This window comes from Maniola hyperantus, chromosome 2, assembly GCF_902806685.2.
Source record: "Maniola hyperantus chromosome 2, iAphHyp1.2, whole genome shotgun sequence".
In the NCBI taxonomy this organism is placed as follows: domain Eukaryota; kingdom Metazoa; phylum Arthropoda; class Insecta; order Lepidoptera; family Nymphalidae; genus Maniola; species Maniola hyperantus.
Window position 1 is genome coordinate 17,288,713 of NC_048537.1, and position 15,239 is coordinate 17,303,951.

The following is a 15,239-nucleotide window of genomic DNA, read 5'->3' on the forward strand; positions in this document are numbered from 1 at the left end:
AAAGGAATAACGGAGAAATTCAAAATGGAAGAACAAAAACAAAATGGCGTTTTTTTTTCATTGTTACAAAGGCGTGTGCTTAAATTACATGTTTGTGGCTGTTGCCACACAAAACGAATTTTAAAAATACAATATTAGGTGGTATTTATTGATTTCACATAGGTAGTTACGAAAAAAAAATGTTTTAAAGGTAAGTAATTCGTACCTGTACTTAAATATAAAACTTACTTATTTTAAGTAGGTACATTCAAAAAAGGCACTTACGGCATCTATTTATTTTATTTAAGTACCTACTTAGGTAGGTATTTATCAAATTAAATAATTAGCATTAATATTTTATTCTCTAGTTTAGTAAATAACTAATAATAACTTCACATACAAAACATCGAAATTATTGCTTTTATTAAAGTAGGGTACCTTATTAAGGTACTTAATTATTTCAAGTTTTTAACTAGATAATAAAAAAATTGTGCCACAAGTTGGTAAAACTAAACGCACGCAGCATTCCGTTTTTGAAAATGAGGCGGCAAAGGTCTTTATCAAATCACATTTAAAAATAGAGCTTTTAGTCTATGGCATTAACTTAGTTGGTACCGTAGATAGAGTAATAAAGCTAGATCCAGGAACGTTTGCTTTCTCATTCACACTAAAAAGGGAGCACAGATAAACTAATGTAATGAACAGAGACGCAGCTAACCTATTTTTGTCCCTTATCGTGTAACCGATTTTTTTCAAGAATAGGTACATACAAGGTATGCAACTTTAGTTGCAAAACAAACCATGAGAATTCGTGGCATAATTGTATTTCTCATTAGTTATTTACTTGTTTTCACATAAAAAACGTTTAATACAAATATTGTTGATCGGTTAATACAAATATTGAGTACTAAACAATGGTAATAATAATTGTCGTGTTATTCATCGTTACGTAGTGCAATCGCTATCTCATACGCGGTTACACAGTACTTTAATCTACCTTTTTTACTCAATCTACGGTTGGTACAGTGCGACAAGGCTCTTTTGGCGCGTGGCGAAAATCGGAACTAACGTTGCCGTCAAGTGGGGACACTTTCACTTGTTCTTGTTTAAATAGTCTAAGCCATAGGGGTGCAACTCTAGAACATTAAAAAATCGCAAATTGAAAATCGCTTGTGGTGCCATCTAAGCGCGAGCACGGCTAAACAAATAGAGAACAGTTTACAAAAGACGTCAATAGATGGCGGGCACATTGGTGTAATTTTAATGACATTAATAAATTATAACCAAGTTTTCATGTTTTCGTGTGCTGTAGTAAATATTTATATTTCTGTTAAATTTATCTGACCCTGCTTTAATAACAGGACTCTGTAGTCTGTATTTCCTTTCACAACCTCGATAACTATATTCTAAGGATTGATTTAGTGACTCGATTTATGCCTGAACGATTGACCACGGCTACGGATTACGGACTTGTTTTTGCTTTGTGAAATGATTTTTCTGTGAATATATTTGTGCAGAAAAATGCCACGGAGATCTCGATGTGTGTCTGGATGTGACTAATTCGGTAAGTATAAAATCAGCTTACTCGTAATCTAACTCAAAATTACTTCAATGAGTCAAACTCTATGCACCATTAAGGCACCATTAGCACATTAGGTATTTTATCATGATACTAGGTATATAGTTCCTGCGATTTCGTCCGCTCGAAAAAACTATTTTAGAAATCCCGTGAGAAGTCCAATTTTCCGGGATAAATGTGGCCTACAAGTTACAACCGTCTGATGCAAGCTATCTCTGTACCAAACAGATGATGACCACCACTTTGTCTAGGTGGATTTAGGGTTTTTGGGAATCCCATGGGAACTGTTTGAGTTTTCCGTGACAAAAGAAGCCTATGTCCTTTCCTGGATGCAAGTTATCTCTGTACTAACTTTCATCATAAACGGTTACACAAATTTACTGTAAAAAGCTAGCATACAGACAGGTTGACACACTTTTGCATTTATCATATTGCTATGGATTATTAACTACTAATTCTGTAAATTTTTTGTTTTGTAATTAAGTGTACTTACAACATTTGTTTTGAACTTTATTGACTAAGTTATTTTTATATTATAGGTATCAGCTATCAACTAATTAAGTACAATAAGTAAGTATAGACTAATGCATATTTTATGTTATTACTTTTTCAGATGTTTGCATGGCTTTCCAAAACCTGGCTACTCCTCTCCTTGAAACCATTTAAACAATGAAAAGAGATAGTAGGACAACATTTAGAAAGCAAGACTGATAATGAAATAATATATAGTTACGAATTATCAAATTTGCAATCACCAGTTTGAAGATCGTTGAAATACACCAGTTGTGGTAGTAATATGAAAGTTATGAAAAGTAAATAACCAAAAATTTTGGATTTGAGCGTTACCTATTTCACAATCTCATGGGTCTTGAATTTGGGTATGTATTTTATGTACCTAGTAACGAATTTATGAAAATAAAATATTTTACAAACCCTTAAAACCTTTTTATTTCTAGTGTTTTATAATTTAGTATCTTAAAGAGTCACTCTTGTAATATATATTTTTAAACATGTTTTAAACAAACGTTAATGGAATTATTGATGTTTTTTTAAAACATGTTCAAAAATATAAAATATTCTAGTAAAGTACATTTAAATAGTATTTAAATTTTCGCGCTCTCGCACGCCTTGCGCGCTTTTAGTGCCCTCTAGATGTGAGCACACGCGTAACTTTGAAAAAGAAATCTAGAGTCGCACATCTATCTCTAGTATATAGTAGATAATCTATGGTCTAAGCCTTTATTCTCCAACAGCGCCCCCCTGTCAATGTTATTCAAGTGCCAAAAGAGTCTGGTCTTTTGTACTTTTCCAGTTTAGTTTTCCATGATAAATCCATTCTCTTTAAACGAGTCGTAAAAGGGTCGACTGGATTATGGCGCGTGGAAGTCACTATGAGAGATCTATGTCCAGCAGTGGACATCTATCGGTTGACGATGATGATAATGATCTCTATTTTAGAATTTTTTAGACTACCAATAGATCGCGTTCCTCAGGCGCGTCGCGTCGCACATTGACGCGGACGTGACGACAAACGTGGCCGACGGCTTCCATAGTGGGCGCCACTGTGGCCGCCATACACGACTGCACGAACGTCCTCAGCGACGCCCAGTAGATCTTCAGGCATCGCAGACATGGTGTTGAGCACCAGATTTGCTGGAAAAAAACAAGTGTAGATTAAAAATTTAAATTACCTACCTACCGCCGACATTTTTTAAAAATCTCGGAACGGCATTTCGAACCAGTGGTAAATATACAGAGATAAGCATTTCCAATGTAACTTAATTTATTATTACTTTGTAACTACAATTTTGGTACATGAATAATAAAAATAAATAAATTAATTAAAACTACCCGACTATTCGAAAGCGCTTGTAAAAAGTCTACTTGAATAAAAACATATTCTATTCTATTCTATTTGAACTAGTACTTGGCGAACTCACTCTTCACCTTGTGAACTAGAGAGAGGATACTCTCGGTTCTAAAACATCAGTCAAATATTACGGAAGGAGTGTCGTGAAATCAAAGGTACTTAGTCGTTTAAAATAGCCACAAAAAGCCCACCTAACGTCAAATGTAGGTAACATTCGAAGCCTGCCAGTCTCGACGTTGTTTCCTCTGTCGTGAATATCGGTAAAAGTCCCGCAAATTGCTATTGCACAGCCATGTCCATTAACATCGAAATGACGTCATTTTGACGTCAGCCGAAATAAAAATATACCATCAGCTCGAAACTTCAGTCTAGTGCTGAAGTCATTAAAATGGCGGCCACGCGCATTAGCAATTTGCGGGACTTATACCGTACCTCAAACGCTAGACAAGCGAACCCGCAGCCCAGCAGCACAGCGCAGGGTGGAGCGGCCACCACGGCCAGCAGGGTGTAGCAAACGTTCCGGGTGTGCTTGAAGCACAGGTGGCTGAGTCGCCACGCGCATTCTGGACTCCGGGCACCTTCGGGCTCGCCCACCACGTCGTCCCATACTATCTGTAACATTAAAATAATCCGTAACGTAACGAGATACTGACATCCACATGCTTGTGACAAACACCAAGCATGTGAAGCGAGCGTGGTGTTTCCCGATGCTTGCTGTTTGTTGTTTGCTACAAGCGTAAAGGGCCGGCTTGACATATCTACGAGTATAATATCACAAACCAGCAGTCCAATTATTATGGTTTGTACTTCTGGGCATAGAAAATGACAAATTAATAAAAGTTTACCTTGACGTCATCGAAATTTGTGTGCGGGGAAAAAAGTTATGAATTAAAAACGAGAAAAAAAAAATTAAAACGGCTTTTTCTCGAAATGGCCATTTGGAGCTTCAGTAAATTTGCCTTTCCTGCGACGATATCTATTCTATACAGGGTGGCCGGGGATGTGACGTCCAAAAGAAAAATTTGAATACCTTATAATATTAAGGGGTATCCAAATCACCCCTATGTATATTCAGCGATTTTCAGTAGTTTAGGAGATTTTTTCGAAAACTTTCATCCGTCTGTGGTTTTTCTTTGTTTTCTTTTTCTGTAGAACGTTCTTGGAAAGTTTTTTGTGTGGTAATTAGTAACCATGAAATTAACTATCGCCTAAAAAATTACGATTTAAATACCTAAATATTATGGAACATGACTAATATTTTATCGGAAGTTATCGGAGTTATGTGCGATTTAATTAATTAAATATCGCTTGCTTGCTTGGTGAAGGAAAACATCGTGAGGAAACCTGCATGCCTGCGAGTTCTCCATAAATAGCTAGTGTTTTAAACAAAAGAATCCAAAAATAATAAGCACGCCATACAAAGGAAAGAAAAGAAATTAAAAACATCGCAGGTACACGCAAATCGCGTGACCACTAGCATGTAGTGGGCTCGCCAGTCGCCTGGGTGTAGGTAGGTACCCAGACTGTAAATGGACCTTACCCGGCCAAATTGTTTAAAGAAAACCTTATCTGATTATACTTGGCTTCAGGCTTGTGTAAATCATAACGTGACTTGTTAATTAATAACTACCTTCCTAGGACCTTTGTTGGTGACTGGTGTTGAATTTACATAAGAATTTTCAGCTGCGTACAGTACGCGGCAGAAAATATTGTACAGATAATTATTTAAAATGGTTATTACACTTAAAACTTACAAAGGACGTGGATTTTACGTATTTTGGAAGACCCTCTATTCAATAATCACTGAGCAATAATCAATAATGTATTTTTGATGTAATCAAATACCCAATTGGATGCCCGTGACATGGTGGGCCCCTGGATATGGCCCATTTACATTAATAATATAAAATACAAATCCGAGCCTTAACTTGAGCCGTTTCCCCTAAGAACTACATAAGTAGATATATTTGCATTCCGTCACAACTATCAACGTTGCAGGAAGGTCAGGCGTCAACATGTACAGTGTGTGTTGACGTATGCAGTAATAATTATACTTAATAGTGTTAGCATGTTGAGTGCTACTTTAATGTAGGGTCGATGCTTTAATCGATGATGGACGGTCAATCCTTTACTTTTGTGTCTGTATATCCAAGCCATCGCTTATAATATTAGGTACCTGGTACCTATCCCGTACCTTACAGTGAAAGCGAAGCTACAACTTTGAATTCTAGTAATCTTAATATTTTTTTTTTACGGGACTTTTGTTTTGTCTGACACGGGCACGCTAGCCCCATCGTGATTCTAAAGTTTTAGAGATTGACTGAGCGATCGACGCCTAACTAAAGCATGACTTTGTTTCTAAAGAACACACATTGACTTTGCTCACTTTACATACTGTTAAAGCGCGACAGCTTATATCACTGGCGTGGCGTATAAACCTGTCTCGTTTTAACCGAAACTTAAGTCTGAGCAAAGGTATACCTAGATAAGAGAAAATAATACTATCTGTGCCTTTGCTCAGACTTAAGATAAACGTAACATTTCACTTATTTCACGTTAAAGTCTCCGAGGTTTTATGTTAAAAATTTAAAAAAAATGGATTGTGTGCGTCACCTGTATGTGCTGGTTGAGTCGATTAGGATCCCTGTCTTCTAGCGTCTCCCGGATCCCGCTGTCGGGCTTGGCCTGGGCCATCCTCCCCGGGAAGATTTGGAGCCGTCGCTTGGTCTCCCGGTCATCGGGGGCCAAGACCGGCGGCGCGGACGTAGGCTCCGATATTTCGGGTAACAGCTTGACTTTATTTGTAAAGTGGGCAGGAAACTGTAGGCAAGCTGACCACACCTAGGTAGGACAACGCTTAGTCGAAAAACTCATAACTTTTTTTGGGTCGGGGTTTAAAAAAGAGAAGCTTGATTTGTTACTGATTAAGAAAATTGCCGCCAATCGCAGCGGCAGCGATTAAAATTCTTTCAACGATTCATTCATTACCTAAAGATTTCTCATCTTTCCAGTACTTATTTACCAACTACTTAGCTTATGTTTGCGACTTCGGTCCGCGTGGACTACAAAATTTCAAACCCCTATTTCACCCCCTTAGGGGTTGAATTTTCAAAAATCCTTTCTTAGCAGATGCCTACGTCTGCATGCCAAATTTCAGCCCGATCCGTCCAGTACTTTGAGCTGTGTGTTGCTAGACCCAGTCAGTCAGTCAATCAGTCAGTTAGGCAGTCAGTCACCTTTTCCTTTTATATATTTAGATTTAGTACAATCGCGAACACTGAATATTGCATTGTACCTAAGTTTCCTTCGCACTTGATTTTTGTTGTAATTGAATAAATAGGTGTTTGTACATTATTGTTGTAAATCACTAAGTCTTCTTGAATCACAGTTTATAAAAGTTCTTACCGAGGTATTTTCTTATACCTACCTACTTTCTTCTTATCTATTTTTAAAACTTCTTAAGTCTGTTCCTAATAATACTCGAACTCATTTAAAAGACCTATTTCTTCAAGTAAATACCTAAATATTTTTTGTACCTAAGTAATGCCCGCGTAAAGTCCGTCAGTACATAGTACCTAGCTCTCTCCGAAAGCTCACAATAATACTAAACACATTTCCTTACTTTCTGAAAACTGTTTCAGCTGCCCCCGTCTGTGCGCATGCTCTATATGACGCACATGTTGCATGTTTCCCTAATACATTGCTTCATTTGGAACAAATGATTTAGGTACCTACTTTGTTAATTGGGTATTTGACTCCAATTTTTTTATAATTACCAGTATCTTCGGAACCTTGCCTAAAGGGACTCCTTTTAATAATATATTTTAGTTATAATGTTATATTTTTTAAGGTTTTAGTTTTAGTTTAAATTATTAATTAGTTTGTAATGTACATTATGTTTTTATAGTTCAAATTAATTATTTTTTTACTACTTTATTATAAACTAGAATAAAAATAATGACGTAAACTGAAAAAACTAATTAAATCGATCAAATAACAAAAAAGTTATAAGCATTTAAATATTTCTGATTAGACAGAGATAGCGATACAGCAGTTTGACGTCACACCTACTAATGCCATAGTAGCTTCGTGTGGTTTCATACAAATTTTCGTTTTGCGAGAAAGGGATAGAAGACCCTCCCACTCCAAAATTAAAATGCCTGTACCTAACTTGGTAAATCTTTGTTGGATTTTAATACTTTTTTCAGTGTACCTACGTCATTATTTTTATCCTAGTTTATAATAAAGTAATAATGTTTATCAAATTCAAAAGTAGGCAAATACCCAATTGTACTGGTTAAACATCTTTGATCGAAGTCGGTAGCAGGATGGGTGACCGAATTTGATCAGTGTTTTTTTTAAATCTTTTATTAACAGGCTTTTAAATTTATGTATGTCAGCCTGAGTAGTGTTGCAATGATATATTAGTGGTTAAAAGGCTTCAGCCACCAATTCGGGAAATCCGGGGTTCGATACCGAGCACGCACCTCCAACTTTTTGGATAAATACTTAAATATCACTTGTTTTAACGATGAAAATCATGTGAGGAGACCTGCAGCACAATTGTCATTTCAACCTGTCGCCGGCCCACTACTAAGCACGGGTCTCATCTCATAATGAAAAGGATTTAATTTAAAGGCTGGCCCAGTGCAGATTTCACAGTATTTCATTGCTAAAAACGCACACAACTTCCCGAAAAGTTAAGAGATCCATGCTCGGAATCGAACTCCCGAATAGGAAGCTGACGCCCACTAAGCCAATAATAATAATAATGATAGAAATACTATACAATATACATTATTGTACTTATTTTTGTTATTATTCTATTTTAGATTTTAATATTTTTATTTTATTTTATTTATAATTTTTAATAACTTCTGTAATAATATGGGTACATTTTGCTTGAAATAAAGAACATTATTATTATTATTATTATATTATTATTAATTAAGCTATCACCGCTCTTATAAGAAAGTACTTATAACTTTCTTCAAAGGTCGGTAATTCTTAACGCATATCCGATGTGGTTTTCAGGTAAAAGAAGTTTGTTTTTTTAATAACTAAGTACACAGCCCTGGTAGTTTCAGATCGTTGCTCCTACTATGTGTTTCAACTGAGAAGACCATCGCCATAGAAAGTAGGCACTACATAGGTACTTTGTTATTCGCATGCATTTCAACCACAACAAATATACAATAGCTTCGTATAAATTTTACAGTTTTTTCTCTTATCTCAATAAAATTTTAAGAATTCCGAAAAATAAGTTTTTTTTTGGGTTCCGTACCTCAAAAGGAAAAACGGAACCCTTATAGGATCACTTTGTTGTCTGTCTGTCGGTTAAGAAACCTACAGGGTACTTCCCGTTGACCTAGAATCATGAAATTTGGCAAGTAGATAGGTCTTATAGCTACCATTAGGGGAAAATCTGAAAACCGTGAATTCGTGGCTACATCACACACAAAAAAAATTGTAGTCATGAACTAAAAATTAGTATTTTCAATTTTCGAAATAAGACAACTATATCAAGTGGGGTATCATTATTTATTTTTATGCATCATAATTTTTGAATTACAGGTATCGTGCAAAATGTCGAAAGAATATGACTGTAGTACGGAACCCTCGTTGCGAGAGCCTGACTCACACTTATTCGGTTTTTAGGGTTCCGTACCTCAAAAGGAAAAACGGAACCCTTATACTCACTTTGTTGTCTGTCTGTCAAGAAACCTACAGAGTACTTCCCGTTGACCTAGAATCATGAAATTTGGCAGGTAGGTAGGTAGATCTTATAGCTGACATTTGGGGAAAAATCTGAAAACCGTGAATTTAGGGTTACATTACACAAAATTAAATTGTGGTCATGAACTAATAATTAGTATTTTCAACTTTCGAAGTGAGTGACTATATCAAGTGGGGTATCATATGAAAGGTCTTCACCTGTACATTCTAAAACAGATTTTATTTATTTTTATGCATCATAGTTTTTGAATTATCGTGCAAGATGTCGAAAAAATACGACTGTAGTACGGAACCCTCATTGCGCAAGCCTGACGCGCACTTGGCCGGTTTTTTTAAAAGAAAAAAAATTAAAAAAAAGCAGTAATACAAAAACAATGAGTAGGTATTGAGTGAAGAATGTATGACATTATAATATTGTTTCAAGTATGACGGCGCCATTCTTAGTTAAAACGCATACTAGGTACTTTCTCTAAGTAGGTACTCGCGTGGGCTATTTATTTACCATTAGCATTAAAAAAAAATATATTCCGTTGTAAGCAAACGTTTTGTGGAGGCCATTATTGTGACGCGTGGAGTCACGTATAGTTCGCGACAGGTCGAGATGGCAATCGGGGTATGAGGGGGGGGGGGGGGGGGCGCCCCACACGTCATCCGCGCTCGTCCGCATCAGGTTAGCGCAGGGGCTGTGCGGGTGTGCGGGGCGTTACCTCCCCGATTGCCATCTCGACCTGTCGTCGCGTACTATACCTACCTATTGTAAAATTATTTCACTCTGGGCACTATTTATTATTTAATACTAGGCGACCTCATTAAATACCATACTACCATAGCTTACCTGCTTTGCACGGGTAGCTTAACACAATTTTCGTATGGATCTCTAATTAAAAAAAACATCAGGTTCCAAATGCTGAATGGTGATGAAATAAAAGAAAAGTCTAAAATATAAATTGTTTATTAAGTCCACTTAATTTAATATTATGGTCTTTACAAATGTACACGCACCGTTCTGCACACGCAAAACTTTATGCTTAATGAATATATCGTTCCATTATTTTGGGCAATGAGCAGGTTCGTAGATCATATAGATATTGGTATTATTTTTCATCTTTAGTGGTTGTAGAATTTAGCGCCATCTATGAAAATTTTCTTGAACGCTACCTGGAAACCTCCTCATTGTTTATTACATTTAAGTTGTATTAATATTTAATGTAAATACTAAGTTAATAAGTTTTATCAATCAAGAAAAATATGAGAACCGTAGTCTCATGTAAGCTTTTAGCTATGAGTCCAGTGAATTAAATTAATGTTTTAGTTGTTTTTCTGTGAAAAGCTTACGATTTCAAAAGGTTCATTAAATACAAAATTTATCTTACAATTAATTACGTACCTAGGTACTTACCTATATTATTTTTGCATTAATTTGCGCATATAAACATGCATTGAGCAGCAATACTTTTTAATTACACTTCATAATGTTATAACAGAAAAAATGTCTTATAATATAATATTTAAAATATTGTGAATGTATTTGTAAACAGATATAGACTATAGAGCATGCTTTTAGTGTGAATATTGCACCAGAATTATTAAATCTAGGCCTATAATACCTTATTTAATCTTACGCAACTATATTCTCTAAAATAGTTAATATTAACTCCGACAACATGTTATGTCCAGTATTAATATATACAACTAAGTTAAGTAATTATACAAAAAAACCGGCCAAGTGCGAGTCAGGCTCGCGCAATGAGGGTTCCGTACTACAGTCGTATTTTTCGACATTTTGCACGATAATTCAAAAACTATGATGCATAAAAATAAATAAAAAACTGTTTTAGAATGTACAGGTGAAGACCTTTCATATGATACCCCACTTGATATAGTCACTCACTTCGAAAGTTGAAAATACTAATTATTACTTCATGACCACAATTTAATTTTTTTTGTGTGATCTAACCCTAAATTCACGGTTTTTAGATTTTTTCCCAAATGTCAGATATAAGATCTACCTACCTGCCAAATTTCATGATTCTAGGTCAACGGGAAGTACCCTGCAGGTTTCTTGACAGACAGACAGACAACATAGTGATCCTATAAGGGTTCCGTTTTTCCTTTTGAGGTACGGAACCCTAAAAAGTAACTAATATAAAAAATTATTTGCATAGCATTTACGAAAAAATATGTTTATTTAAAAATGTATTAATTTTTATAAATCATAAAGTTTTATCGCACCCTTAAAAATGAAACGAATTTATTGGGAAATTGTGCTCAAAGTTTTTAGTAAATATTCCTCTACATTAATTGTGATTTTTAATTAAATATTTCGGTTTATTAGTAAGGGTGCGTTCTGGTCGTAAAAACCAATACAGTGGCAATCAACCTTTGTAATTTTGATCTAGATAACACATTAAATATTCAGGCGCCATGGCGTAATCGATGGGAGCTTTCATTAGGGCAAAGCACAAAGGCAAAGCTCACGTGGTTGCGTGGACATTTAGGCCCCTACTAAGGGACAACGTTTTAGAATCATTGGGGCCTGCCTGTTTTTTTTTAAAGAATATTAGCCATGTTAAATGACTAATATTCCCCTTTCCTCTCCAATTAAGCGTCAGGCTTGTGCTAGGAGTAGGTACGACAATAGTGCAACGGGCGGGGTTTGAACCGTCGACCTTTCGGTTTTCAGTCCACTCCTTTACCGGTTGAGCTATTGAGGCTCTATACAATGTTACATGTTACACTATCAATATGCAGTACGCGGCAGAAAGTGATATGTACATCGGCCTTTAGTATTTAATGATATTTCGGCTTTGTAGAGCGTTGTCTCTGTCACTCATATGACGTGCTTTACAAATCTGCTATCTTCTTCTAAGTTACTTTCTGTGATGTACTGTAATAATTATCACGCGATACGCGATATCGCGATCCTGAATCGAGGAAATATTGATGGTATTGACAGTAGGTATGCATTTATGTTGGTTTTAATGCTCGAGTGAAGGAAGCGTCATAAAAAGCACCCAAATCCCGGATGTAAAGATTGTAAAGCTAGTAAATCCCGGAAGTGGCCACTGTAGTTGGCCTAACGTTAACCTACTTACGACGCGCCTAGTCGTTAGTCCGCTCGTCGTTACGTGAACTCATGGCGGCTGCCGCCTTATGCCCTACTTTTATATAGCTGTCGCGTAAATTACTTTGGTCACTATAAATTCACCAAATGTTGCATAGAAACAGATAGGTATTACTTTGCGGAAGTCCATGATAAATAAGGAATAGCTAGCTAAAGTCGGTATAATCCGCCAAAATAGATGAATCTGTAGGTTAAACAGTGGTTAAACCACAGATAAATGAAGTAGGTAGGTATCTTAAACGTGCAGGATACCTACAGTGCGACAAGGCTCTCTTGGCACTTGAATGACATTGACAGGGGGGCGCTGTTGGAGAACAAAGGCTTAGAATATTCAAAAAAGAACAAAGGGGACACTTGACGGCAACGTTAGTTCCGATTTTCGCCACGCGCCAAGATAGCCTTGTCGCACTGTACGATAATATGGAACGTCCTCTAACAATCTACCTTCTAACACCCAACTCCTAAATTCGAGTGAACTACTATCGTTCCTCAAGTTTTAGAGTTGATGTTTTTTTTAAAATTATTATTATTACTTATTTCAAAACAAAAACATTTACTTATGTTTTAAAAACTCTCATTTCGATAGTTGGCAAGTACTAAGTACCTACTGGCGACAAATTGCTCTGCCACGAGAAAACAACACGCTATAGGCACACGAGTAGATATATAGACCAGAGGGGAAGCTTCATACTAGCGGCTGGCTGTAGGTTCACTCACTCATAGCGCAGCTCACGCACACCACGACGTGTCACGGACGCTCCGTTTGCCGCCGTTTGCCATCGAACCGGGCGCAAACGGAGCGTCCGTGACACGTCGTGGTATACGTGAGCCAGTGTGAAGCTTCCCCTCTGGTCTATAATATCTACTAGTGTGCTATAGGTATGTATGTATGTTTTCCTAAACAATGGTGCAAATGCTTGTACAGATAAGTTGCCATTTAAATAACGCATAACATGTTGTCGACTCCTCTTATATTGTAACATAACTCAGTAAATAATTTATTCTTAGCACCGTCACTAAGTGTACAAAGTTAGTAAGAATACAGTTAAGTCTACATTAAAGCTTCAACATTACTTACATACGGAAGACGATAGCTATTGCATTGTATATTATATCCTACATAAGATCTAAATACACGAGTACCACTATATGTAAATTTAAAATAGAATGAAATACTTACAGTTACATACAAATACTATTAATAAGTGATAACAGGAGCCCTACAGCGGTAGTTTAACAGCTACAGTGTCACGATCGCAATCAAGCTCCGATTGGTTGACGCTCGCTCACTATTGGCTACAATGCATTGTTGCAACAAGAATAGCACAAATTCAGCCAATCAGAACAATTGAGTTTGTAATAATGATTGATGCAGGTTTTAGACAATCGCCCTGCAGCTAATAATATTATAATTCTTAGGCTGAGCGTACTTTGATTTTGCTCAGACTAAAGTTTCAGTTAAAACGAGACCAATTTATGTCAGCGGTAAAACGCTGTCTTCTCGCTTTAACAGTGTCTTAAGTCTGAGCAAAGTTAAAGTCCGCTCTATACATCTCAGCCTTATTGACGTTACAATATGATAATCTCTAGTAATGTCAATAAGATATTAACACTTCCTTAGCGCAATTCAGGCTTCCAAAGTACCTGTAGCACCATTTAGATGGTCGTTAAAAGATGTACATACGTCAGGCATGCATGTAGTGTCTGTATATGTGGAGACCGCCACTCTGGTCATACAAGAAGCTTTGAAGATTCTCAAGTCTACGTGGCAGGTTTTATAGGTATCGATGTCTAAGGGACAGGTCATCGCGTGGCGACGGTAGGTCGGGTGGGCCCGGAGGGGCGTAGTGTGGGCACTATGGCAGGTTCCTCCGCTTCTTCCTCCTCTTTTGTTGGCTCACTGTCGACAGATAAGCGTTCATGCTATTCACATTATTGTACCTAGAACATAAGCTTGTCTTTGGCTATTTTTGCGCTGTTATTGGAACAAAGTTACATTGTACACAGCACCGCAGTAGGTAGGAGCTCCATAGCACATGCGTCAGGAATTATGTAGAGCCTAGAGGCATTTTAAAGGCAGTATCTAGCTAGACAATCACAAATGGTGGTTTGATTAAAAAAATATACAGCAACAAGTGAAGTTGAATTAGTTTTTAAAATTTGTTCCGTAATGAAAACTGTAATAAGATTCAATATTAATGAAAGTGTTTTTAGTAAATATTTCATTATTATCTAGTATGGTCATTTAATAAAAATAAATACGTCGCGGTAAGCTTTTAACTGACTGACTCTGGCTCATATTTTTATATAGGCTGGATATTTTTTATCATCGAACCACGTCTTATGGCTAATTTCCTATTTTAATTTTTAACATGCTCATTTAATTACTGTTTAATACTTCAATATTATAAATTACGATCTGTATTTTGCTAAAGCATAACTTTTCTACTTAGATTCCTATAACAAACAAGCTTTAGTAAGCACTCACCGTCGTTTGGTTAGTTTTAAGTAGCAACTACTGGAATCACCACCTTTGGGGAAAGAATCAACATGTTAACTATATTATGCTATATAATTAGATACTACTGTTTCTCACGAAAACCATAATATGGGAATTTAATGATTAGCTAAAAAGTTTCCGTTTCACTTCACTTTTACTCATCTTTTAACCAAAATGAAACACGAACCCCAATCGGGTATTTGCCTATGTCAAAAATAAATTATTTCTCAGTGATTGTTAAATAGAGGATCTTCCAAAATCAGTAAAATGCACGTCCTTTGTTAGTTTTAATAAAATATAATAATTGGTGATATACTTACCATACTTAATTTAAAAAAAACCTAACTTTAATTAAGGCGAGCCTTTATGATTTCATTAGACAACCCATTCGCGGTGTGATCATTTATGCCTCTCTTGTTAAATGTCCACGTGAGTTTAGGTTTACAAAAAT

At 36.3% G+C, this 15,239-nt stretch overlaps 2 protein-coding genes and 1 long non-coding RNA gene across 6 annotated transcripts in view; all 3 read right to left on the minus strand.

The window, feature by feature from the left end:
- Window positions 1-2,794: 2,794 nt before the first annotated feature.
- LOC117988819 (caveolin-3-like) lies at window positions 2,795-7,056 on the minus strand. Its single transcript, XM_034976040.2, has 4 exons — window positions 7,051-7,056; window positions 6,042-6,269; window positions 3,861-4,040; window positions 2,795-3,211 (listed from the first exon to the last, which is right to left on the minus strand). Exons 2-4 carry the CDS (start codon window positions 6,120-6,122, stop codon window positions 3,023-3,025), a joined length of 450 nt encoding a protein of 149 aa, XP_034831931.1. The 5' UTR covers window positions 6,123-6,269; window positions 7,051-7,056; the 3' UTR covers window positions 2,795-3,022.
- Window positions 7,057-10,100: 3,044 nt separating this feature from the next.
- Window positions 10,101-13,048, minus strand: LOC138404292 (uncharacterized). Its single transcript, XR_011238298.1, has 2 exons — window positions 11,894-13,048; window positions 10,101-11,704 (listed from the first exon to the last, which is right to left on the minus strand). It is a non-coding gene; the product is annotated as an uncharacterized lncRNA (long non-coding RNA).
- A 21-nt stretch (window positions 13,049-13,069) lies between these two features.
- Window positions 13,070-15,239, minus strand: part of LOC117990561 (microtubule-associated protein futsch-like) — a 165,952-nt gene continuing 163,782 nt past the window's right edge. For 3 of the 4 annotated variants that reach the window (XM_069506767.1, XM_069506765.1, XM_069506772.1), the window contains one exon: window positions 13,070-14,188. In XM_069506767.1, the coding sequence (XP_069362868.1) occupies window positions 14,092-14,188 (97 nt within the window). In that variant the 3' untranslated portion in view covers window positions 13,070-14,091. Of the gene's footprint in view, window positions 14,189-14,776; window positions 14,820-15,239 lie in introns of all 4 variants that reach the window. The other variant, XM_069506775.1, reaches the window with a different exon arrangement.

Coding starts and splice junctions, on each gene's coding strand:
- LOC117988819 (XM_034976040.2), bottom strand. CDS start 6,122: ATGGCCCAGGCCAAGCCCGACAGCGGGATCCGGGAGACGCTAGAAGAC. Junction 4,041..6,041: donor GACTCAACCAGCACATACAG/GTGACGCACACA, acceptor TTAATGTTACAG/ATAGTATGGGACGACGTGGT. Junction 3,212..3,860: donor TCGCTTGTCTAGCGTTTGAG/GTACGGTATAAG, acceptor GTTTTTTTCCAG/CAAATCTGGTGCTCAACACC.